The 27,143-nt window shown below is 33.9% G+C and overlaps 2 protein-coding genes across 4 annotated transcripts; one reads left to right on the top strand and one right to left on the bottom strand.

Annotated features, from left to right (window-relative positions):
• The first annotated feature begins 7,629 nt into the window (after positions 1-7,629).
• Positions 7,630-10,081, top strand: LOC138336275 (acetylcholine receptor subunit beta-like 1). The gene is made up of 3 exons (XM_069285690.1): positions 7,630-7,643; positions 8,692-9,212; positions 9,801-10,081. Exons 1-3 carry the CDS (start codon positions 7,630-7,632, stop codon positions 10,079-10,081), a joined length of 816 nt encoding a protein of 271 aa, XP_069141791.1.
• A 331-nt stretch (positions 10,082-10,412) lies between these two features.
• LOC138304708 (uncharacterized) lies at positions 10,413-18,541 on the bottom strand. 3 transcript variants are annotated; one of them, XM_069244938.1, is made up of 12 exons: positions 18,406-18,541; positions 18,109-18,249; positions 17,395-17,510; positions 16,570-16,678; positions 13,956-14,066; positions 12,798-12,815; positions 12,357-12,389; positions 12,130-12,162; positions 11,689-11,706; positions 11,412-11,441; positions 11,025-11,060; positions 10,413-10,534 (listed from the first exon to the last, which is right to left on the bottom strand). In XM_069244938.1, exons 2-12 carry the CDS (start codon positions 18,230-18,232, stop codon positions 10,512-10,514), a joined length of 651 nt encoding a protein of 216 aa, XP_069101039.1. In that variant the 5' UTR covers positions 18,233-18,249; positions 18,406-18,541; the 3' UTR covers positions 10,413-10,511. The 3 variants fall into 3 exon arrangements, with proteins under 3 accessions (XP_069101039.1, XP_069101038.1, XP_069101040.1); XM_069244937.1 differs by having other exon boundaries at positions 18,390-18,483; XM_069244939.1 differs by lacking the exon at positions 11,689-11,706 and having other exon boundaries at positions 18,390-18,483.
• Positions 18,542-27,143: the final 8,602 nt, after the last annotated feature.

The raw sequence follows: 27,143 nt of genomic DNA, 5'->3' as shown, positions 1-27,143 counted from the left end.
ATTCAATTCCAAGGCAATGGAAGAGTACATTGCTTCAACAGGGAAATGACTTAATTGTTTTGAAACAAAGCAAATTTACTCAATATCTTAAGAAATATGATTCGATTAAAAAATAGTTTTACAAACTTATGTTAAAACCTATAATTGAATATCTACTTAAAAGACAAAATTCATGGTAGGAGATTTTACAGGTCAACATACAAAGAGAGGTTTGGAATAAGATTTTTATCATACCTTATAATGTCACAGACGATAAAAAAAAATTAAAAACTTTCAATTTAAGTTTCTCCACAAAATAGTATATACCAATTCCAAATTAATGCAATGTAAATTGAGTGAAACAGAAAGATGTTCTTTTTGCTAAGATGGTCGAGAAACACTCATGTACCTCTTTGGGGAGTGTTGCCATGTACAATCTCTTTGGACATCCTTTTTGAATTTATTGAAAACAAACTTTGAAATGGAACTATGCAGAGACCCAACAATAATGGTTTTTGCTATTGCAGACAATGTGTTTAGCTATGAATTGAACGTTTTTATATTATTGTTGAAATATTATCTACACTACTGTAAATTGAAATCAATAAATCCTTCTTTTGCAGAGTGAAAAGCTTATACTTTGTGTTACAAAAAATGAACATTTTGATTTCATCTCATATTCAGAGAGAGAAAAAATCAAATTAAATCAAAAGTGGATTTTTGTTCGGTAGTTATTAAAGCATAAAGCCTGCATGCTGTACACTATGATATTCTCAGGTCTTCTCAGTTATATTTGAGTGTAAACTTTCTCAATGTTATTAGTTATTGTATAAAAATATATCATGAAATAATCCCTCACTCCGAGAAATCGATCACTTAGTAGCTTTTGATACTTAGTTTGCATTTCATTATTGTTTCGGACTTTCATTATGTAATTATCTGGATACTACAAACGAAATGGCAAATTTCGAGAAAAATGGAAAAAATGGTAGAAGTGAAGCAAACCTGGGATTACTTACTTAACTACGCGACCTTGTATTATTATTCCAGAATGTGCTACAGTGGATATATTAGCTGACATTGAAGTATTCCTGTATGTGTTACAGTGGATATATCAGCTGACACTGAAGTATTCCAGTATGTGTTACAGTGGATATATCAGCTGACACTGAAGTATTCCAGTATGTGTTACAGTGGATATATCAGCTGACACTGAAGTATTCCAGTATGTGTTACAGTGGATATATCAGCTGACACTGAAGTATTCCAGTATGTGTTACAGTGGATATATCATCTGACACTGAAGTATTCCAGTATGTGTTACAGTGGATATATACTAATGGTCAAAAGTTACATCCGCTGACCAACGAGGCTAAAAGTGGTCAATTTGGTCATATTGCTTTCAATGATGTATCTAAATTGTATGTATTATGTATGGATATTGTTAACATTCTGTATGTAAAACATGCATAAAATGACCCTGTGCCTTATTAGCCAGATAAGTGTTGAATATATAGCAAATGTCCTTATTTCTTAATTATCGGAAACGGAGCGGAAACGAAAGTATGACAGACAGACAGACAAACTCAAGTTGAATTTCATATCCCTCGTTTCGGTAACGGAGGAGTCAACTAATAGTCGACTTTGTGAATGTCCTTTGTTGTTCTGCATCACTATCACCATTGTTATATCACCAATACCTTCACATTGTATTACTTATTGCGAGTAAGTTATACAATGATCGACAGATTAAAGGATATCATTATAATTGCAAAACAAACCTTGATTCGGACATATTTTAATATTTTTTAAGTCCCATTATGTTTTTATGAGTGCTCTACAAACTAAACCTCGATGATCATTGTGAATTTATTTTTTACTTAATTAAGTTATCTTTTACTTAATTTTGTTCAAATATGTACAGTTTCGACAAAAATGCATATTAAAAATATGCATGTGCGTACCAGGAATATCACCGGGTAAATCCAAGCGACAACCCACGGGGAAATTTAAAACATATTCAGATTTATTCATTGTTTACAATGTTCACCCTAATAAAACTTGTTTTTCTTTCCAATGGGAAAACACGTATACTTCAGGAGAACTATATACTCCATTCTGACGACTTTAAACACGCGCTTGTATGCAAAACCTACAAAAGAGCGAAGAATTACTAAGTAAAGAACATCTCTCAGCTGCCTCTGAATCGAGCGCGTGTACCCGCTCCGCTCTTACCTGTGTAGAGCTCATTGTATGGTCTCATGCAAATCTGTTTGTTCACTAAGTAATTTGTTATTCTCAAGTAATTGACTTTCCATGGTTAACTCCCTAACTGTTTTCATATGACAAATCTCTGATAATAGTTTTTTGAGGATTTCAAGATTTAAGTAGGATTTTAATTAATGGTTGAAAAGACTCATTTATAAAAACGATGAAAATAAGATGATGCATTCGCGTCGCCTGTCAATATCTATCAGTTGACAAACATACCTTGGGTCAAAGGTTATACAAAGCGGTTCTCATATGTGATGTTTACCCACGTGTGGATTGTGGCACCAACAGCGCGCAAAAATGGAATTTCCTGGTATTCCCCCATCATTAGTACAATCCTCAATAACCACGACATTTTAATTAAGAAATATGGCCATAAGGATATTAACTATATCATTTGACAAAATTTGGTATTTTTTACGATTAGATATATTACGAAAACATAATGGGACTTTAAATTGCTATTCTCAGTACACTTACCATGATATACATTTGTAATTCGTACGTTTACATGTTATTTTATAACTATACCATAAGGCGACTAAAAGCATTCATAGTAAATGTGATGAACATAGGTGGTCACTATCTATATGCAAATTATGATTTCACAAATAGATTGTGATTACATGTCAAATATTGCGTACAAATTGTACTCCTATTTTTAGTGTTTCGTAAGGCGAATTCGACTGGACATCATAAATTGTTAAAAATCTTTATGCTATAAACTTGAATGTAATATTAAGATAAGATCACATGAATGTTTGCAATGGAATAAAACCACAGATGTATTTTTTATTTCAACATCTCGCCAAAAGTACTGCCCAGGTATAATATAGATAAGATCCATTGTGATTTTGTGTTATAATAGCCATAAATACAATCCCTGCGAAACAAACCGACCATGCGGTAAAGCATATATTATTAAGATGTTTGAGATAATTGACAAACAAACATCCCACCTGCCCCCCCCCCCCCCCCCCCCCCCCCCCCCCCCCAAAAAAAAAGAAACAGGAAAAAATAGACTCAACGACACCTGCTTTACATATCTGGGTTATATCTGGTTATAATATCAAGTGAGAACTTACCCCAGCAGCTTTGTCGACGGTGATTATTCCGAAAGCATAGGACACGACGTCATTCTGGTTTTGGGGTTCGCAATCAGTTGCCGTTACAGTGCTGTTCATGACTATTCCGTGGAGGACTGGTTAAAGTAATCCATTCTTTGTTAAACCATGAAGTATTTAGTAAAAATATCATGTTATGGAGTTAAGACGCAATTGTCCGTGATTAAAACCCTTTGAAAGTTAACCAAGGACTAATCAAGAACGAGCAAATTAAAATAGGTGTACTGGAAGATCAAAGTATTTTCGTCAAAAACACCGGTAAAATTGTCATCATGTCAATATTATCAAAGCGCTTATCCCAAAAATAAGGTAAATTGAGGTCAATTTCACATGAAGAAAATGGGTCAATTTCAGGTTATTTTAGGTAAAACTGGCATGATCTATATCTTTATGGAATTAAAGTCACAGGTCATTTTTTATTTGGTTTTCTGGTCAATTTCATGTCAAATACGATTCGAATGTTGCTCTCTTCAGGCAAATTGACCTGGAATTGGCCAGAAATAAATACGTCTGAAATCGCCTTAACTATTTTACTCACTTAAATTACTTGCTTTCGTCACAATAATTATCCACTAGGTCTCAAGGGTCCATGCAGGAAAAGCTTTCACTTCGGGGGATACACAAGGCAACCACAAATGTAAGAAGTAACGCTGTCCATGCCATCTTGTCAGGAGGTCTTTCTGTGTTAAAAAATGAAGAGTTTGGTTCTGTACATGATGTGATGTGCTTTCTTTACTCATATATGTTTTGCAAATTACTTTGATTATGGGTGAATAATCTGACAATATGAAAAAATATCACGCTAGAACAATAGAAATAAAAAAAATACCCACGATGTGCTTACAGCTAGACATCCGAAATTGTTGTGATCAGCAGTTCAGATCAAACCTGTTTAGTTTACGTATTTTGTAATAGACACGAAAATGGCCCAGGAAATGACAGCGTATAGTTTACAATAATTTATAAATTACACTTCATTATCGTTACATTAAATCTGACTGGCACCAGCTGTCCTTGACAGGACGATTATTGGTTACAATGGATTTATTTCCTCTTCGTGTACATGTTTGTGTGTCCGCGAGCATTTATTGTGAAATACTAGCATCTATTTATATTGAAATGAGAGAATCACACAAAATTGAACACCGAAAATGTGACGAACGAATAAGGGTCAATTGAAATAAATGGTGATTATTTTATGAAATTTGTGGCGTGGCACGTAGAACATCTTGTTTAAATGTAGAGTACATGACAATGTTCATATAATGCTTCTAACATGTACTTTATTTCAAAAATCATGTTTCTTACACACGTATGTATGTAAACTAGGGTCCCACGTAGTTATGCCAAATGTCCATTCTCCTAAACATTCAATTTATTCTTTTTTCTCAAGTTGTGCAACTTATGGCTTTTGCGCTCATACTAATTTTATTGCAGATCAAAGTTGAAGATTTCCAAAGACATAATTAATTAATCCAACAGATACAAATTAATAAATTGTTAGTAACTTATACATATAGTTACCAGAAACCATCTCTAATTAATGCATATGAAAATACAGCTGTACTTTACTTAAAGATGCTACACCGCTGGCAAATGGTATGTTTTCTTTATTAAAACAGAAGACAGTATTAGAAACATATTTGAATGTTTTGTATAGATTTCTATAAATACTACTGTACTTATCTGATAAGTAGAATATTTCTGTCATGGCTTCGAAAGATAAAATTCTTTAAACTTCTTAAACACTTTGATTTGCCAATTCTTGTGGCATATCTATTATTTTAACAAAGTTTTAATAAATTTTAAATAAAGTTTAATAAATTTCCTATTTCATTGTATTCATCTGTTCATAATCACTATGTAAGTACCTCTGCTTACATGTATATTCCATTGAGATATTATAAGGTACTCTAAAAGAAATTAAGATAAATGTTGCAGATATTACGTTGCCTTAATTGAGAGTTACTAAACACCTAAACAACCGCATATGATCTTATTATGCACACTTAATTTCCGGTAATTTTTATACCATAACAAACTTATTCAGACATGTAAAGTACAGAATGGCAATGTTAGTTATAACACAATCTCAGTTTTTAGTCTTAGATGCAGACGTTGTTATAATGGGGTCATAGCGGAAGAATGGCGGCAAATGAATGGGAATTTGAAGAATGGCGGCAAATGAATGGGAATTTGAATGGTTAGCTCAATTAATTGGATGTCATGTTATTATTAAAATTGAATTATAGAGTGTAATGCTCAATATCATGTGTCCCATGTGCACTGCTGGTTCAAAAAATAGGGTAATGTCAATTTTTTATCATTAATTTTGGTAAACTGAATCAATTTTTTATGAATGTACCGAAAAAACAATGTTTGGTCCTTGTTGTCAACGTTATAAAACAATAATAATATCAAAATAATTATCTATCAGCTTTGAAACTCTTATATTTTAGTTACACAAGATCTTGTGCCGGCATTGTAAATAATCAAAGAGACTGATTACTTGCAATTGTTAGGCTAAATCACAGTGACATCGTAAAAATCAACAGCGAAAGTCTGCCTCGTCACGTGTCAATTTTATAAAGATATTTTATTAATTTGGTTAATAATAACAATAATTGATTGGTGAAGATCATCTATTAATTTGAGTTTCCATTAACAATAGAAACCCGTGGGTGATTAATTAGTTCTCTATGTTACCTGATCTCGCCCATTGATATATGGTGTAAGCACCTCTCTAATCATACAATAGACATATTTACATAATGGTGTCAGAGAGCTGATGTTTACATATAGATCATGTATGTGTTTTAATCACTCATTATTTGTCCAGTCATCTACTGAATCTCATTTCCATCCATTGTTATATCCAATCAATAGAAATACGTAATTGTTTTACTCTGGTCGTGGAATGTTTTGTGATATTGTAGTCCAGTCATCTGGGACTTTTTCCGATAGAAAAAAACCATTCGGGACACTGTATCTATTTACCAACGTCTACTGATGAAAGGTAGCGATCGCGAACGTCAGTACACATTGTTTGACACAGATAGAAAGAGCGACGGCGTCGGTTAGACGGAATTATTCTATGACTATGAGGAAATATTCCGGGAACATTTTCATTTTTCTGTTATATATTTTGGCTAGTCATTGTACGGTCATCGAGGCTTTTAACGGTGAGTATAGCATCCAGATTTGCATCTTTTATGTATGTAAAAGTATGTCGGTTCATATAAGATTGACCAAAATTACCCTGATCTTCAGTGTCAATGTAAGAAATTTCATTTTCAAATATACTAAGCCTCAATAAAATAAGATGTTTCGACTTTTGGTTAAACTCTGGTTTTTCTATGAACTGACTCCATAGTTTTATCATCATATTCCTCAACATCGTTTAACATTCTCTGATTAACTCATTGATTTAATAACCAGATACCTCGTTGGACAATGAATACAGACTTAAGACAGACCTATTGTCTCCCACGCGATATAACCCTATTGTCCGTCCCAAACGTAACCACACGGAGGCTCTGACTATCTCTGTCAGTTGGCAGTTCATCACATTAATAAATGTGGTAGGTAACGTCGACAGTTGTATTCTGTATTCACTTTGGGCTGTTAATGATGTTACAGTTTGACAATGTTACAATGATTTTTCTGTTATATAAAAAGTTACAAAATCTGCTTTCTTATAAATGAATAAAGGTCGATGCGAATTATAACATTTTTTTATATTGACGTTGTGGGGAGTTTCGTGTTCTTGATTAATGCCTACATACGAAATAAAAGATGAATTACAATCGATTTTGTTCATATTGCGAGAAAAATATGCATTTATGAACATAGAAATAGCTCAAGAAATGTTTCTTAAACTTTTTCGTTTCTCCTTGCATATATAAATAAAAGTTGGAAAAACAGTCGGCGTTGACGCATGCCGCTTCAGCGACTCTGGTAAGTATAAACTGTAGAATTAACACAACAATTATTCTTCATAAATACACTTCTATGTAAATAAAATTCTACGTTACACTTTTCCTATTGGTTGTTTACATCCTACTTTATGTTACCGAATTGTGTTTCTAGAGTTGGCTCAAAAATATTTTGTTTGTAATTTTACATTAACTTTGCTTTTAATTTTTAATTCTTTTCGTAGAGTTGGACCGATGAGTATTTGACGTGGAATCCAGATGATTATGGTGGACTTGGGGAAACTTACGTGACTGGCAGTCATATCTGGACACCGAAACTCATGGGATCGAACGCGTGCGTAGTTATACCCTACACCTCTTAGGGCGGAAATGGAGTAAATATTATAATGATAATATGTGTAGGACATGCAGAATTATTGAAATGAAACAATTAACTCACATTTATTTAAATAACCTTCAAAAAGAGATAAGCAAGAACTATTTTGAACCTTTATCAGAAATTAAATTAAAATATTTTATACACCCAATCCGTTTGATGCACAACATTTTTACTATCTAGCTCCACATAACTCCCATATCTGATATCCATAACATACGTTCCGGATTTTCAAACTCAATTTTTTTTTTATCTTTTATTTACCAAATTAATGTACAAGTTTTTTTATAAGTACTTTTAAATATAAAGGAGCATATGTTTGGACCTTTTTACTATATCATGTAAGAAACACCACAACTCTTTTAATCTTTTAGAAAGCAGCAAAAATAATTTTCATGGAGTAACTTTCATTCTACCCGTGGACGTATTTTAAATCGTCTGTCACTATCATATCAGCATATCTGTAACATGTATATGTATATTTCTTTATACTGTATATCTTGTATATTTTATATTACACTTGACTTAAAAAACGTGCGAGATAACCGATTAGGCTTAACATTTACGAATGTCTTATTATCGAAAGTAACGTTTCAGACAGGCGATGCCTTTTTCACTTTGTGACAGATTAAAAACTGTAATTTCAAATTGCATTTGAGTGTTTTCCTTGACACCAAGGTGTGATTTGATAACTGACAGACGGAGCAAGTGGTTAAGATGTTTCGACAAACTCTCCATTTCTGGAAGTTACGGTACGGTCAATCGGTCGGTAGTTTTTTTCTAGATACACTGGCTTCCCCCCACCAACTAAACCGAGCATGTCCTTAAATGACCCTTGTTGTTAAAAGTATGTTAAACTAATAAAACCAAGAACAAATTTCAATGTTAGAAAATGTGTTTGAAGAAAGAGGAAAGGGGTAACATTGTATTGACTTATATACATATACATGTATATGTTATTGATGGGCGACAGTGCCTACATAATGTTGGTTTTTTTTGTTTACAGATTAGGGCCTCATTTTCTCAACAACATTTTAGACTACGTGTACCACGTGACATCAAAAGGGGTGGTGACCGTGTCGCCATCTGGTGTCGTGACATCTATGTGTAAGATGGATCCGAAGAATTTCCCATACGACTGTCAGACATGTACCATGAAAATGAACTATGGTTCAATCTCAAAGGACTACATCAAGCTAGATATACCTATCTACCATAGTAAAGCATTCTTGACCGCTGAAAGTAAGGTATGGAACGTAGAGTCAACATCTTTACACCTTCCAGAGGAAACCTCTGACACCATATTTGATTTTGAAATAGTCATTCGAAGAAAACCTACCTATTTTGTTATTATCATTGTGTTTCCGTCCATTCTTCTGTCGATAATGACTGTAGCGGTGTATTTCATACCGGTGGAGGAAGGGGAGAGAATCGGATGTGGAATGACGATTCTACTGGCTTTTACGGTATTCCTTATGCAGGTGGCAGACCATCTACCAGAAAACTCAGAAACCCTGCCAATCATAGGTTAGATAAAACACGCTGTACATTTGCTGTGTGCATAAGTAAAGTAATTTCCAGTAAGTTTGCTGTAAATTTATATTGTAAACCATAAAGCCAGGAATCAATTGATATACATAGTTTAGCCAAGTATGCGGAAACATTTAAACGGGTAATGACATGGCGTCAGAAATTCAGAACAAAAAGAACGACATGACGTTAGCATTTGACAATGGACAAAGACGTGGATATAGGTATAAACACAGACATGACGTCAACATTTGACAATGGACCATTACGTGGATATAAGTATAAAGAAAGATATGACGTCAACAATGGACAATTACGTGGCGACAGCACCTGTAAATGGACATAGACGTGAAGTCATCACTTGGTGATGAACAATAGCGTAATATTATGGTAAACAATGACTTGACAGCAGCATTTGTGAATCAGCTGGTATCTACTCGAATCAGCTGGTATCTACTCGAATCAGCTGACATCTGCTCGAATCAGCCGGTATTTGTTTGAATCGGTTGGTATCTACTCTGGAAATACGTAAACGTAATACAAGCGTACAACCAAATGTCCTATTATGTGTTTTGGCTGTTTCAGGTCTGTACTTCCTGATGGTGATGACCAGCTCCACTCTAGTCATCATAGACTCTATCATCATGTCCAACCGTCCGGTGTCTGTAAAAGGCGATAGAAAGGAAGGAGAGATAGCAATAAAAAATGTCGGTTTGGTTGTCGTGAAGAAGAAAATCTTTAGATATAACGCCTGGTCAGTCTGTCATTATACTCTGGGAGGAATGTGCTTCATCGTCATCACTGTCGCCCATGTTCTACTATTTTCAATGAGTCTCTCTGTAAATTGTAATTCTGAGGAGTCATGATATGAACCACGGTCCATATAAATGACCTAAGCTGTCGGAGGTCCGTAAAACAAACATTATTCTACGTAGATATATGCTCCAAAACTAATTCGTAACCAATTCTTTGTATTTGTGTTCAGTATGCATTTGTAATCTATTATAATGTAGTTTTATGTTATACTTATTTCTATAAGTTAGCAGTTTGAAGATATTTTTACATAGCCTGAAAAAATTGTACGTCGAGAATTATGACGTCATACATGATAGTGATAGTAACCCCTGGAATATCGAGGCTGATGTTCCTTTAACTCTAAGAAATATTGAGAACGTCATTAAAAAGGACAAGACACTATTAATGTGACCGTTTTATTTGACTCATACACCAATGAACTGTAATTGTAGTCTATGAATGTTTGTCAACAGCCTCATTGACCTCGTGCTTTCAATGTTGCTAGTTTTCAACCAAGAACGAACCTGAAAAAGAACAAAAAATAACTAGAATATTGGAATTACAATCCTTGGTTTTCTATTGTACAACACTGGTTTTTGCTACGTTATATTAACCAATACTAATTTCATGAAATTTTCTTCATTTTTATTCTTTCTATTATTTATTCTTTCTATAATCATCATACATGTATATTCACATCACTAAATTCAATAATTCAGTACAAATTCGCCAAATAAGAACTTAAGGTATCTCAATTAATTAAATTTGTCATATGATGGCATTCTATAGGGAGTTATTTCCCCTGACCGCTGTCTAGAGGAAATATCCAGTGTTTGGAGGTATTTACTTCCTTTTTAGCGTAGATAGATAACAGATAAGCCACTTGCAGTTTTATTCCTTAATGCCGAAAAAATGAATTCTGTTTGTCTTCTATTTAATAATGAAAACAATGGCACAATAACATCAAAAGAATAACAGACTTTATGCTTTCAAATAAACGCAACAATTGTTTACCTGAATAATCAACACATTCCATTGGCCCATGGCTCACTGCAATAGAAATTTAAAAACTGTTTAAAGGCAGGATAAACGCAAATGAAATATGAAGAATTGACTGTATTCGATAACCTCATCAACAACGTATCATTACGTGATTAATTGTACTTACTATTTTATGAGTAACTTTTTTTTCTGTTTTAAGATCACTAGTGGTACTTTAAACAATGGAGCAAGAAACAATACCAAACAGTTGCTGTTCATGAAAAATAAATCTAACATTTTGAGATACAAGACATTGGAGGAAAAGAATCACTTATCGCTGAACTAATACTTCAGAGCTTTCTCTGTGTTATATTGACTATATCCGAATGATTCCTTTCATATATTATCTAATTCACTTACGAGCAGTACAGCAACGTGCGCTTAGTCCATCTGATAATACAAAATGGATATATAAATATATCGATCTATCCGAGTGTTTATAAAGGAAGAGATACGTAAAGATATGTTGTACTGTCATATTTAAAAAAAAAGTTGCTTTCTTCTGTTAACATGTCCAGTATTATGTAAAATAGTTATATTTATCTGTTGAAAATTGTCTGATAGTTTCATTGAACAAAGAGAAGATGTAATTATTTGTTATGACAATTTAAAAAAAAACTTCCTATGAGATACGTACCAGGCTCTAGCATACAGACTGTAAATGACAATGGTTGAATTAAGAATACCACAACAATAGATATGGATTGTTATGATGATGATTTGATGAGGATGATTCTGACGGAAACTTGAAGATGAAGATGATGGATAATGATAACGATGACGATTTCATGAAGATGATGGAAATGATGCAATAAATAATTAACAAAATAAAAAAAGACTCAGATGATAACACAAACTCACTTTAAATCTACTCTCTACAGGTACAAAATATCGCACAAATGTTCAAGTTATATCATTTACGCATAGTTATTACGATGTCGATTCCCACCAATCAGCGCGTTCAGAAAAAGATACGATTAATGATCGAAATGTCCTAATAGGGTCTGATAACAGTAGGCCAACATTTGCGTTGTTAAACTTTTATTGTTTCAATCAAATTAGTGAAAGTGTTACTTACCTTCGTAGTGTACGCAGTAACTCGAGCCAATTTCTAAAATAAAAATAAAATACAAATGAGAAATATACATTATATAAGTTGTAAATCAAGTTGGTAGGATTCGAATTCGGAAGACAAAAACATGCAGACGCAATAGTGTGAAAATGGACAATTGATAGGTTTGTTGGTTTGTTGTCGGACACAATTCCTTGATTGATCAGGCCATATAACTAGTGTAAATCACTTACTGTCACCACGCCGACAGCACATTAAGGTGAAACCTGAAAAGTTAAATGTGGTATATTATTAGATTCTATTGAAACATTATTGTTCCATGTTGAAAATTAACGTTTTTAAAATGTAACATATCCACAGCCCAATCATCTCACGTGCATTTCACACGAAATTGGGCAAAAATGACTTTCACACAAATTCGTTCGATATGACGTTTTTTAACATTCCCGTGGATTCGCCTCAATCAATAATGCCAATGAATTTCGCGGCTCAAACTTTAATTGAAAAATTCATAAATTCAAAACAATGATAATTACGATCTTGGAAATTCCTACTATGTTTTGCGGAAATTCCATTATCCATCAAATTTTCATCCCACGATAATCCCACTATGTATTTAGATGTAACCTTTCTCTGAAATGTTTAGGGGAAAGTAATCTCGTAAATGTGCTTACCTGGCATTGGATTGCACTCTGTAAACAAAACATGTAAATGATCAATTATTGAAATATTTATAATTTCTAAAATATTTCCGTTGTAACATTAATTGAATAACGGAACTTAGACTATCACTGATAGGGTTATTATTACATATTCTTTATTACGCTTACGATAAAGAAGATATCAATATCTTTAAACAGGCGTATTGTGTTGTTTCATTACCTCTTTGAAGGCCTACGACGTTTGGGAAATAGATTTTAACATTTCAAATTTAACAGTAAAACAGATTTCATAATTTTATCACAAAATTTGATTGATCAACTTGCCGTTCTCACTACACATAAATTCCTATCAGTTTTAATAAATAAATTCTTCTTTTATTTTCATCTGACCTACTCATACACCTACCATCACTGACATACATGTAATTACACCCCAACTCACATTATTCTCTTCAAAATATAGATACTCAGATGCGCACACATATACCAAAATACATTTTGGAAACATACAAGAAGGACAAATTAAGACACAAATTAATGGTAGGTAACAATATAAAAAATGAAGACCAGAGACAGATAAATAAAAAACTACAATGTTCACAACATATATTGACACACGTACACACACATGGGTTGGACAGGAAGTGTAAACAAAACAGAAACATGGATAGACAGACAGACAGACATACAGACACTGAAAACTGTAGACAGACAGGATTGAACAAACTAATAATGTAAATGTAGTGTCAGAATGACAACTGATTAAATGGATGGACATAAGACAAATATAGACAGACAGAAGAAGGGGGGAGACTACTGTATTTAAATATGTATACACTACACAACGATTGTAATGTTTTAAGAAGAGGGGTTTCATAAGTACTGGAAAAAGAGAAGGAAAATAATGTGTGATCAGAGACCTCCAAAAATATTGGTGCTTTGCGAGGGTATGGATATATAAACTATGGATATGAGGGACATTTAACAAAAAAAAAAAAAAAATAACACTTAAATATCATATTCCTAACAACGGAATTGTATTTGTTTCGTGTTGTAACCTAAGTCATGAATATATATATATGTTCTGGAGGTATAGTTATTTACTTCATTGACATCAAAGACATGACAATGATATATGTACTAAAATTAATATAAAAATGTCGTTCAAACCTTGAGCAGCGCAGTTGAAATTTGGGTTAATTATTACATCAATATCATTACGGGAAAGACGAGCGACTGTTCTCTTCCAGCTACACAGGCTTACCGAGAGTGAGGAGGCGACTACAAACAGAGAACAAAGTTCATTTCAGCACAACTCTATTTGGTCCTTGCTTGAACCGTTAAAAAGTTTTATGATAGGAGACGGTAAAATGACGAGGTAGACAAAATGAATTTATTACGAGAGTGGAAGTTTACTGGACGAATATTATTTATTTGAATAAAACGATAAATAACCGGTTACAAGCCGACGATATCATGTGACCGCCCAAAATAGATATACTATTGAAACCATCAAATTACACTTGATTTTTTCTTTATTTCGCCAAAAATCGTGTACGACAATGTTTGTTCAACCTTGTTAAAATCCACACACAAAAAAAGTTTAGTTTGGGTTAGCTTCCCTCAAATCACAAATTAATGTCGTTATATTGAGGACGCCATATTGCTCCTGTCATTAAAGCTGACAATGCAAGTTAAAAAATATTAAATTGAAATTTAAAAAAACGTAGACTACACTTATATTTCAAGAATCGTTTAATTTTGTTTTTCTCTCTACTGGTAATCTGATGCGCTAACCGACCTCTATATAAAGCGCGTGAATCAACGCCAAGGAATCAACAGGGAATTGAGGAGTTTTACTTTGAAGGACTCTTGAGATATAAATGGCAATATTTTAAAAATGTTTCCGACAAACTGGAAATTCGGCTTCATACAACTAAAAATGGTGCAGTGATTGTGAAAACTCTACTATCTTTGTACATTACCATAAGTTAATTTTGACCTTAGGTTACCGAAATCAAACCCTATTATGTAAACGTGGATGTTTTCGCAAGTGCATAATTTCGTGATTTGCATACATGAAACTTTCACGGTGTTGTTATTATCGCAATAGATACACTTTCATACTTTTTACAACAAAGTATATGTATGTACATAATTTTACGTCAGGGGGGACTTTCGCGTCCAAGCGACCTTCGCGTAATTAGCGAAACTTCCACGTTTACAGTATTTAACTTAACTTAAATCTGACAATGTTAAAAATCTAAAAAGTATTCAATTAAGATTGAAAATATAAGTACATGTATATTTCAAAAAAAAGTTTATGAGACATTCCCTTGTCGAGGTCAGTCATTTGTGTTTTTCTCTCTACCAGTATTCCACTATGTATCCCCTACTAATACGTAAACGAATCCCTTTCCTGTGAAGTTGAGTGAGGCTTGTTTTGGCAAGAAAACATGTCAACTCTTCTAAGCTGTCATTTAGATAGTTTACAAAATTAAATTTCCACAAAAGGTAATAGAAATCCAAATAATAATCCGTCCACATATTTTCACGTATAATATCGTATCCTATTTACTCGACTGGCCACCTGCACGTGATCCCTGTCCATATATAAAGTACCAAATACACACATGTGTACATGTAAAACCTAGTGTATATTAAAAAAAGTTAGCTCAAAATTGACATATTTTTTTCGATCTAGCTGACAATATTACTTCAATGAAACCTTGTCAGGTGAGTGCAGTGTTTATTTTCAGTTTGACAATGTTATTTGCTATTAGAATTTCCCAGTTTGTTTACGTTATAATAAAAATTGATCTCGCACGTAAAAAGAAGGTATGTATTCATTCATTACTTTTTATTCAACTGTATAGATATATGGTCCTAGGAAACGTTATTTGAGAAAACCATGACCGTACTAACCATTTTATGGAGGCAAGGCCTCAGGTTACACGTAGATACGTCTTGGGTACAAAGTATATTGTATAGTAGATCTAGAGCCGATCAGATGTTAGTTGTTACACCTTGAACAGTGAGCGTTCGACTTATTGCACGTGTGTTGTTCACGTACTTTATATAGGGATCGGCAGGCATGTCGTATCCAAACAAAATTGGCTAATGCACTTCTCTATTATAAACGTAAACGGTTGTTTCAGAAATGAACTTAAGGTGTATTTTTTAAATCTCAAATGCATACTTTTTAACTCGCATTGTCATCTTTAACACATGGACTGAAAGCATTTACGAATCGAAGAGAAGTAGCCAGACAGCAATAATTTTTTTTGAATTGAACAGAATGACGAAATATTAAAACGACGGTTGTTTACATTTTGTGATGAAAAAATGCCTTTGGCCAGCTTATGTTATTTTTATGCAAGTGTCTGGATCATTATTGGTAAACACACCCAACAATGCTTTTCTGACAATCCATAAAACAGCAAAAGTGTTGATCATCAAACACTTAATTAAACCTGATAAAAACAACATACATGTAAATGTATTTGCTATCATGGTCAGGACAAATACCTAGCGGTGATAGCATTTTACAAATACCTAGCGGTGATAGCATTTTATCGATTTTCATGCCAGAGTTTTTTGCGGTAAATTATGATTTCAATCATTTATATATTCATTTGTGATTCGATATATCAATTATTGAGAATGCGCCTTTTCATCATTGTGCAAGCCTCTCAAAACCAACATTGCGATTTAGTTAAAACATGAACGTTTAAATTATCTCGATCGGTTTATCTGAGGATGTAGACCAATCAACCATACTTACAGGCTATGACGTACTGCTCCCCCAGTGTTAGACTGGTACCACACAGAGCCCCGTTCGTGGTCGCATTGACATATACAATGGCTTTTCCCTCAATTAACTTGCTTGAATTCTAAACAAAAATATTAATAATGTAATTTTTTCCTTCATTGATAAGATATTTAAATATTTGTTTTTCACGAATTTCATTTCAGTACACAAAAATGTATATAAAACCTTAACCGCATACACTAATCGGTACAAGAAATGCTTATTAACGTATAATAAATTCATTTAAAAAAATGAAGATTACATCAAATGTTGAGACAATCAGAAAATGGATATAACTCGCATTATAATAGGCCATGAGAGGTATATAAGAGCAATGAGATAATGATTTCCCAACAAATAGTGAACATGTAATTCGAGCTTAGAAACAAAATGTAACCCACACGTATACTCGATAGCATGAGTTATACCGAATAGCCATTTATTACATGGCCAAATCTTTTGTGAATTTAACTATAAATAGAAAAATAAATTTTCACAATCTGGTTTTAAGGGTTCATCTAGGTGTATATCTGATTCAATCTCACTTTTTGCGATAATAGTCATTAACATCATCCCTGTAAAACAAACCGACCATACTCTAATCATATTAGCATATTATGAAAGATGTTTTGGGAAATTGACATCCCCCTTCAGCATATTATGAAAGATGTTTTGGGAAATTGACAAACCCCCCCCCCCAAAAAAAAATGACCCAGATGCTCCAAATGAATTAGACTCAACGACACCTGCTTTACATATCTGGGTTATATCTGGTTATAATATCAAGTGAGAACTTACCCCAGCAGCTTTGACGACGGTGATTATTCCGAAAGCATATGACACGACGTCATTCTGGTTGGGGGGTTTGCCATTAGTTGCCACCACAGTGCTGTTCAGGACTATTCCGTGGAGGACTGGTTAAAGTAATCCATTCTTTGTTAAACCATTAATATAAGTATTCAGAAAAAAACTAATTTCATAGAATTAAGATATATTTGTTCGTGGAGAACTAGTTGAAACAGTCCAATCTTTAATTGTTAAATCATTAAGATAACTATTCAGAAATATTTTTATTGAGTTCAGATATATTTTTTCGTGATTAAAACCCTTTGAAAGCTGACCAAGGTGTTAGTGGTAGGGACATGCTAAGGTTTCTGAAGCAAGAACGTGAAGATTAGAAACAGGTGTATAGGAAGATCTTTTCAAGGTACATTTTGTATTTTCGTCACAGGTAAAAGGCTTTCACGTTAATATTACATGAAAAAAGCTTATCCCAAAAATAAAATGATATTGAGGTTAATTTCTCATGAAGAAAATGGGTTGATTTCTGGTAAATATCGGTTCAAATTGACATGATCTAAACTTTTATAGACGGAATTCAGGTCACAGATTTTAGATTTCATGCCAATTTCATGTCAAATTCGAGACCTTGAATTTTGTTCTCTTCAGGCAAATTGACCTGGAATTGGCCAGAATAAATATGTATGAAATCGCCATAATTATTTTACTCACTTAATTCCTTGCTTTCGTCACAATAATTATCCGCTAGGTCTCCAGGATCCATGCAGGAGCAGCTTTCACTCTGGGGGATACACACGGCAACCACAAATGTAAGAAGTAGCGTTGTCCATGCCATCTTGTCAGGAGGTTTTTCTGTGTTAAAAATGAAGAGTTTTTTTTTCTTATTACTCATATAAGTTTTGCAGATTACTTTGATTTTGCGTGAAGAATCTGAAAATATTTGAAAAAAAAAGTATCAGTTTAGAACAATAGAAATCGAAAAAAATACTCACAAAGTTTGGTACTTACAGCTAGACGTCCGAAGTTGTTGTGATCAGCAGTTCAGATCAAACTTGTTTACGTAACGTCCTTTTAAATAGACGCGAAAATGTCACAGGAAATGGCAGCGTATAAATTACTTTAATTTATGAATTACACTTCATTATCGTTACATTAAATCTGAATGGCACCAGCTGTCCTTGACAGGACGATTATTGGTTACGATGGACTTATTTCCTCTTCGTGTACTTGTTTGTGTGTGCGCGAGCATTTATTGTGAAATACTAGCATCTATCAATATTGAAACGAGAGAGTCAATTTACATATAATAAGCAAAATCACACAAAATTGTGAGATTTGAAGCATGGAGAACTCAAAAATGTGACGAACGAATGGGGGTCAATTGAAATAAATGCCGATTATACATGAAGCGTGGTTTTTAGAAGATTTTCACACAAAATTGTGAGATTCGAAGCATGAAGAACTCAAAAATGTGACGAACGAATGGGGGTCAATTGAAATAAATGCCGATGATACATTAAGCGTGGTTTTAAGAAGATTTTCACACAAAATTGTGAGATTCGAAGCATGAAGAACTGAGGTTTTCTTCATGGCATTTTCGTTAGACCGGACTTATATTTACACAAAAGTATATTTGGTATCAATTTCATGAAAACAAAATTCTCATTTCGTTAAAAATCTGTTCTTAAAACTATGTTTTGTTCCTAATTTCGTGTGGAGTTTTGATGTATTCATTTTGCACTTTTTTGGAAAATATTTTTCGAACATAACGCGCATAATTTTGTTTTGTATTCGTTTTATTTTTCCAGTTTTTTTCAACCATACGCATAATTATATAACATGCAAACTACATACAACTTTCATTCCTAACACATGCATAGTATGCATGTATTTTGTTTTACATTGAGACGTGTTACTTTAAATTGTGAGGAAATACTCTGGTGGATCCATGATTATATAATTTGTAACTAATTCTCAGATCCATGTGGAGTAATACATGTTTCCATTCGTATTTAAATGTCTGCTGATCTTGTTCACCTTGGCTATTAGAAATATGGTTTTGAATATTATAGTATTCCTTGATTTCTTAGATTGCTACGTTTGGATTAATTTAATCTTTTATGGAGATATCTACACTTGTGTGTATAGTATTTAATCAAGATGAGAATTTCATGAAATCTGATTTTGATTTTCTGCAACTAAACCAAAAAGTAATTTTTCTATGAAGCCTTCTCAAATCAACATGAAATATTTACCGGTGATGACATAGGTACATTGTATAAATAGTAATTGAATTTAAATACATAAGGTATCATAAGGTATGGAAATCGACCCGGCGTTAGAATTACATATATCTTAGCAAGTTTACAACAGAATCTGTTATGCCATTTCCAGTACTGTTCGCATATAAATTATAGTAATATTTATGTGTTTTCGGACTATCGGGTCTTCGGAATATTGGACCTTAAGACAAAAGGGCCTTCAGAATACTAGACCTTAGGACTTACGGATCTTCGGACTGTTGGACCTTTGGACTAAAGGCTCTTCGGACTAACGGGCCTTCGGACTATTGGGCCTTTGGACTAATGGGCCTTAGGACTAACGGGCCTTCGGACTGTTGGACCTTTGGACTATTGGGCCTTTGGACTAATGGGCCTTAGGAATACGGGCATTCGGACTGTTGGACCTTTGGACTAATGGGCCTTAGGACTATCGGGTCTTTGGACTACTAGACCTTTGGACTAATGGGCCTTAGGACTATCGGGTCTTTGGACTACTAGACCTTTGGACTAATGGGCCTTATGACTAACGGGCCTTCGGACTACTAGACCTTTGGACTAATGGGCCTTAGGACTAACGGGCCTTCGGACCATTGGACCTTATTGATGAAAGGCGGTCACCTATCAGCTAAAGTCTGGCCCGTGTCAGCTCTAGGATTTCTAAAATTATTTGAGACATAGTCAGATCCCAGGACCACAATTAAAATTTGTTGCTAGATTTAGATAAAAAAAAACTCATTGCCCAAACTACATTTTAAGTGTTTCAAAATACGTTTCAAAATCCCGCAGCCAGGATTACCATGAATGCTTTCATCCATTGACAAAATTGCAATCGTATTCAGACAGTAGTATGAAAAGTTATCTTTCTACTAAAGGTGACTGCCATACCATACAGAAAACTACTTCTACAAAATGGATATAATAAGACTGAAGGCAAGGCCTTAAAGGGCGCAGCCAGATGTTTTAATATGAAGCTCTACTTGTTTATTTTATTTTGTATTTCATGTAGAAGGCATAATTTAGAAATAAAAGAACGCACTTTAAACTATAGAAGTATATGTTGTAATAATTATCTAGCTTAAACTCAAAGAAATGAACTCGAAGATTCGGATTTCATTGTGTCCATTCAAGGCCTTCAGTGCCGCGTATGCGAACCCTATGATTTCGCGCCTTTTGTTGACGTTATGTGACGTCATGATTCCTTGTGCTCATCTTCGCCTTGGTGGATATTTTGACTGCATTTCAAAGTGTTATTATTATTAATTAAAAAATAATAAAAAATGTTTAATTTCTCCTGTTATGCATTTGCATTAGTAAAATATATATTTACTTGGGAGAGCAGTACCTGGAGCAACGCACACCTCCCCATATGTATGAAAAAATGGCGGTCGCAAACTGAAGCTGTCAGTGTGTAGGATTGAATTTGAAGATTGTGTTTTTTTTTATATTTTCGTGTATCTGTTACCTTAGAAGTGCTTCGAACTTCGGAATATCTGTCACAGAAAATGAAATTTTCTTCCTTCTATTATGTGAATTTCCTTCTCAAATGGGGGTTCGGGGACAAGGATAGAGTGTGACTTTATGAATACAAATTAATCACAGAATTCGGGTCCGTTATTTCCATAAATTGAACCTTTTAACAGTGCATAATTAATGGTTACGGAAACATCTGGCTGCGCCCTTTAAGGCCTTGCCTTCAGTCATATCAATTATAAGGGCGAAGGGCACGAAGTGTAAAGCACTTCTAAGGTAACACATACACGAAAATATAAGAGAAAAAATAATCTTTAAAATTCAATCCTTCACACTTCAGCTTCAGTTTGTGACCGCTATTTTTATAGGTACATATGGGGAGGGGAATCATGGGTAATCCTTATGGATATGGCGCTTTGAAGTAAGCTCATTATATAATTGAGCGGTTCAAACGCTCTTATGATCTGACAAACGCAATCGTCATCCGGCAGAAGCTCAGTGCTATGGTAGCAGTCTACAATTAGACCGAATGGCCATGGCAAGATTTTATTAAGCAGAAAGCCCCTGTTTTAATATATGCATAAAAAATCTAAAAATGTTTATGTCCTAAAATTGGTGAATTCAATCTAGAGAATTATATGCAGGCTTCACATTTGCATAAAGAAATTCAACAAAATGGGTTCGAGATTAATGGTATATATATATATAGAGGGTATACGAAAGTGCGTATAAGACGGAAAAACTCAATTCTGTAGCAGCAGAAATTGATAGCTGCAGTACGAGATAAGATTGCTCAAAAGTTTAATTTAGTTTAAACATATTTTATTGCATTAATTAACAAACGGATTGGGTACAAGTTATTACAACTTATATACACACCCTTTCCACAATATGGTACAAAATATACAAGTATACGCAATTTGTCCAGAGAGAGAGAAAGAGAGAGAAAGAGAGGGGAGAGGGAGGGGAGAGAGAGAGAGAGGTGGGGAGGGGGAGAGGGTTGTAACTTATGCTATCAATACTAGTATATAAGTATTACACAATTAAGTAAATTAACAATACATGACTGAGAATGAAGCTATAAAATTTACAATATTAAAGTGACCACAATTGGACTGTAGTCGTGTCTCACAATACAAAATGTTCGTCTCATTCCTGATTATCCTTCTGTCTTTGTCACACCGGTCCTTCCACGTTTCCATAAACATTCTACTTAGTACCAACTGGGCTACCTCTATATCAAAACTTTTATAATATTAACATTGGTTCAGAATTACAATAATACTAGCATAAATCAGTTTTCCTGAGATATCGAACAAAATGGAATTTAAAATGATATTAAAGTTACGTATATTTTGCAGTAGACTTGGTTTCAAAATTTATGCCTGGCTTAATGAAATTTTGCACATGTAGAAATATTTCAGAGTTTGAGTCGCTAGATAAATTTTCATTTCCAAATAAATAAAAAATTTGAAAAAGAAGTGATAAACATTTTCGCAAATATACCCACAAGTACAGCAAGGGGTTTCCACAAGGTTTACCCGGAATTAGTCATAATTAAGAGCACTGCACTGGTGTCTAAGCTTCGTATGTATAATATTTAATTTGCTATCCCAAAAGCCAAAGTAAGAAGAAGAAGATACAACCTCAGGTTTCAGTGAATTTTTAAAGATACCTAGCGAGACTGATGACTTTATAGTACTGTCAATGTCATTCCAAGAACGAAGTGTAGAGGGTAGAAAGGAAGAAATGGTTGATGGAAGTCTGAAAAGGGGTATTCTGTAGTCATCTCTGTTTCTCAACTGATAGCCAGCCTGCTCATTTACAGTGGAAGGAAGTAAAGAAGAAAGATAGTCTGGAGTCTGAAGTGTGTGCATTTTGTAAAGAAGATGGAGTTTTTTTCTTTTCCGTCTGGAAGATAAGGATTCGAAACCAGTTTCAAAATTTAAAGAATCTATACTAGAGTAAGATGGAAGACCCGTTATAATTCTAGCAGCTTCGCGTTCAGCTTTTTCTAATTTTTCTGACTCAGAATTTGAGCAGCCATCCCATAACTCGCATGCCTATTCTAATACCGGTAAGATGAAAGCACAATATATTCTTAACAAAGCATCTCGGTTTAATAAAAATATTTATTTTCTCATAACATTTATTTTCTTCATTACCGACATATATATTGCTTCCACATGATCCCCCACTTGACACTAGAGCTGATAATAACACCCAAATGCTTATGCTGACCTGTAAAATCAAAAATATTTCCATCAAGTTCTAATTCTACAATTTCGTCAATATAATTACTGTTAGAGATAAAAAGAACGTCAGTTTTATCGGGATTTAAAGATACCAACCAAGTCTTTGCCCAATCCTCAAAGATTCTAGGTCATTGTTTAAGATGGTCTGAATTTCAAGACAGGAAGAAGATGAGCATTGAACAGAAGTATCATCTGCAAAAAGGCGGGACGCAGAAACAAAGACATCTGCAATATCGTTTATATATATCAAAAACAATAAAGGACCTAGGATAGACCCTTGTGGAACCCCAGCATCAATGGTACCTAATCTCGAAAACGACTCATTTACACAAACTTTTTGCTTCCTTTGATATAAATAGTGCTTTAACCAAAATGATAATTCGCCTCCTATACCATAGGATTTTAACTTTACGAACAACCCGTTATGCTACACCCGATCAAATGCTTTTGAAATATCACAAAAGACAATACAAGTATGTTTTCTTTCTTCTAAGGATAAACATATATTATGGTACAATTAACTGGTAAACAGTAGAATGGTCTGGCGGAAAACCAGATTGGTATCTATAAAACAAAGAATTTTCGATAAAATAATTGAAAATATGTTTAAATATAACACGTTCAAATACCTTGCCAACAGATGACAGAAGGGATATTGGACGATAATTAGACCGAGAATGCCTATCACCTTTTTTAAACAAAGGCATCTGCCAATTTCCAAAGTTTTGGATAGATACCGGACGACAGTGACATATTGAATAGTATCTCTAGTGGCTTACAAATAGTATTACAAACATTTTTCAACATATGGTGACTAATTTCATCATCACCCGAGGCCTTGCCGTGCTTTAGTATTTACAGTATGTCTCTAATTTCCGAGTAATGAATGTTCGTTAATCAATAATAGGAATAGGAGTGTTGTTTTCCTCAAGCCTAGTAATGCTACAGAAATAATCGTTTAATAAATTGGATTTATCATTATCACTTGTTATTATATTTTCAGTGACTGGGTCTACTAGAGCTGGTATGGACTGTGATGATCCACTAGAGTTTAGAAGACGTTTAATTAACTTCCAGTAAGCCTTTGGGTCGGAAGAGAAGGAATTATCAATGATACCGTGAACATTTTCATAAAAAACTAACCGACTGTAATTTTTCATATTATTAACTTTATTTCGTTGTCTTTTAAAATTTTGAATGTCTTCAGGACGGTTTGATTTTCTAGCTATCGTATGTAACCTGTCTCGAATTCTAATGTTTCTCCTTAGTTCAGAAGTAATCCAAGGTTTGTCGCAGGGCCGAATTCTAATGTTTCTCCTTAGTTCAGAAGTCATCCAAGGTTTGTCGCAGGGCCGAATTCTAATGTTTCTCCTTAGTTCAGAAGTCATCCAAGGTTTGTCGCAGGGCCGAATTCTAATGTTTCTCCTTAGTTCAGAAGTCATCCAAGGTTTGTCGCAGGGCCGAATTCTAATGTTTCTCCTTAGTTCAGAAGTCATCCAAGGTTTGTCGCAGGGCCGAATTCTAATGTTTCTCCTTAGTTCAGAAGTCATCCAAGGTTTGTCGCAGGGCCTAATGATAACAGTTTTTGATGGTATACACGATGAAACAAAGTCTAAAAAAAACATTTGTAAAAGTTTCACAAGCATTGTCTACAGAACCACTACTTAGCAAAGAGTCATTCCAGTCGTATTGCGATATAAGATTATTCAACCTTGCAAAATCGGCTCTTTTATAAAACGAGACTGTCCGCCTATAAACGGATTTAAAAACACATGGTAATGTAATACAAACAATACAACCTTCGTGATCACTAACTTGTGATCTATGTTTTTTTCTGATATTGGGAACGAACATCATTATTTGTTTCAATGCAGTAATGAAATGGTGAAACGTTTACGAGAAATGTATATACCAAGCTACTATTATAGAAACCATAGTGAACCAAAATGAAAGGCCTGTTTACTATATGTAACATAACTGTTCTGACAAATATATGTAAGTTTTTGAAAAAAAAATGAAAAACTATGGATTGAGCATGCACATCACTAATACATATTGTAATGCACTGTTGCGCTATGGGCCCAATATACTTGCATGTTTATAGTATGTATAGTGACCTCCTGTTACATACTTGTATGTCTGAGTGTGAAATAAAATCTGAAACTAACTGATCTATCAATATTTATTACAGAAGAGTCAATGTAGGATATAGATTCATTAAGAATAACTGGGTCAAGCAAACTTGATCTAGTATGACCGATACGTGTAGGTTCAACTATTACGTTTGTTAGACTAAAATAACTCATAATATCCAAGAAAACATGGTTTGGAGCAACTGTTAGCAAATCTACATTAAAATCACCAGTCAAAATAAGGTTCGATGACAAATCGAGAGCATTTTGTATAGAAAATAGCAGATTATCCCAAAACGGCGAAACAGAATTTTCTGGTCTATATACAGTACAAATAATAAAAGTGACCTGCTGCAAAGTGAATTGTATCCAAATTACTTCATCTCCATGGAATTCTAGGTTTTCTAGACGGCTTACTTTCAACAATTTGTTAACATACACAATAACTCCACATCCCGAAGAGTTTCTATCACGTCTAAAGGGTGCATGGAAACCCGTTATAAGAATATCATCGGAACGGACATTTTCATCTAAATGACTTTCAGTAAAACATAGAACATCATATTCTCCTGCTATGTCTTCAATATAATCTAACTTATTTCTAATACTTCTAATATTCAGATGAAATATTGAAAGCTCGCCAAAGCCCGGGCCAGGGTTTGACTCAACATCCATATGGGTTAATAAAAGCAACAATAAAATAAAAGAAAACTCGGAGTTATGGAAGAAAGAAAGTATAAGTTCACTTAGTAAACTTATCATTTTTATAATGTAACCATAATTTGCCACCATACATGTACTATGAAAAATGTTTGTATTTGTGTTCACATTTGAGTCGGGTGATTGGCATATATCACAAAGCAATAGGAATTTCAGCAATAATAAAGTAGTAACATTATGTTTGGGATACACGGCTTGCATACAACTTAGATAAGCGAAAAGCATACTAGAATATACAGTAGTTTTCAATAAAAAGGTGAATGACTTTTTTAATAACATGTAACATATTGTTTATACAATAACAATGAGTATTGCAATAAAATACACCAATGGCACACCTCCATGTATCAATACAACATCCCATCAAGGGGGGTAAAAATGACAATATGTGTAATAGGTATATAGGTGGCCAGAGGTATTGAGGTAATTGATATTTGACATCTCAATGTTTGCATGAGAAAAGGGGGGTAAGGGCGACATATGAAAGTTTGAGACAAGTACAAGGGGGGGGGGGGTGGGGGGGGGCAAAGAAATGATATGTAATAGGAGAACATCAATGTACACATCTTAAGACGGATGAAACACTGTATATTTATATACATGTAGAGGATTAAGGATAAACCAGCTCTATTATAAGGTACATGGTATACAAGTTTGAAATAGAACGCGCGGATATATATATTTGTATCCCAACATCAAATGTATATATACATAAATTATTATCATTGTTATATCGTCTATATTAACAATAGTAACAATTTCTACTCATGTGTTTATATTCACACAACTAGATTACGTCAGTAGTTTTTATTCTTAGTTTCAACACTGTATATAGTAAAGGTTTAATACACAAAAATTGACCACCATTAGATTTAGTATAACTTCCT

The sequence above is a fragment of the Argopecten irradians genome, chromosome 12 (genome assembly GCF_041381155.1).
Source record: "Argopecten irradians isolate NY chromosome 12, Ai_NY, whole genome shotgun sequence".
NCBI lineage: Eukaryota > Metazoa > Mollusca > Bivalvia > Pectinida > Pectinidae > Argopecten > Argopecten irradians.
Note: the sequence above shows the minus strand (reverse complement) of the source record. Positions and strands in the feature narration are given on the sequence as shown.

Bases quoted from the DNA above. Each gene is read 5' to 3' on its own strand.
- LOC138304708 (XM_069244938.1), bottom strand. From the start codon at position 18,232: ATGGCATGGACAACGCTACTTCTTACATTTGTGGTTGCCGTGTGTATC. The intron at 14,067-16,569 runs GTAAGTATGGTT...CTCTGTTTGTAG, and splicing joins GGAGCAGTACGTCATAGCCT to TCGCCTCCTCACTCTCGGTA. The intron at 11,061-11,411 runs GTAAGTGAATTA...TTTCTATTGCAG, and splicing joins CGCACGTTGCTGTACTGCTC to TGAGCCATGGGCCAATGGAA.
- LOC138336275 (XM_069285690.1), top strand. The intron at 9,213-9,800 runs GTTAGATAAAAC...TGGCTGTTTCAG, and splicing joins AGAAACCCTGCCAATCATAG to GTCTGTACTTCCTGATGGTG.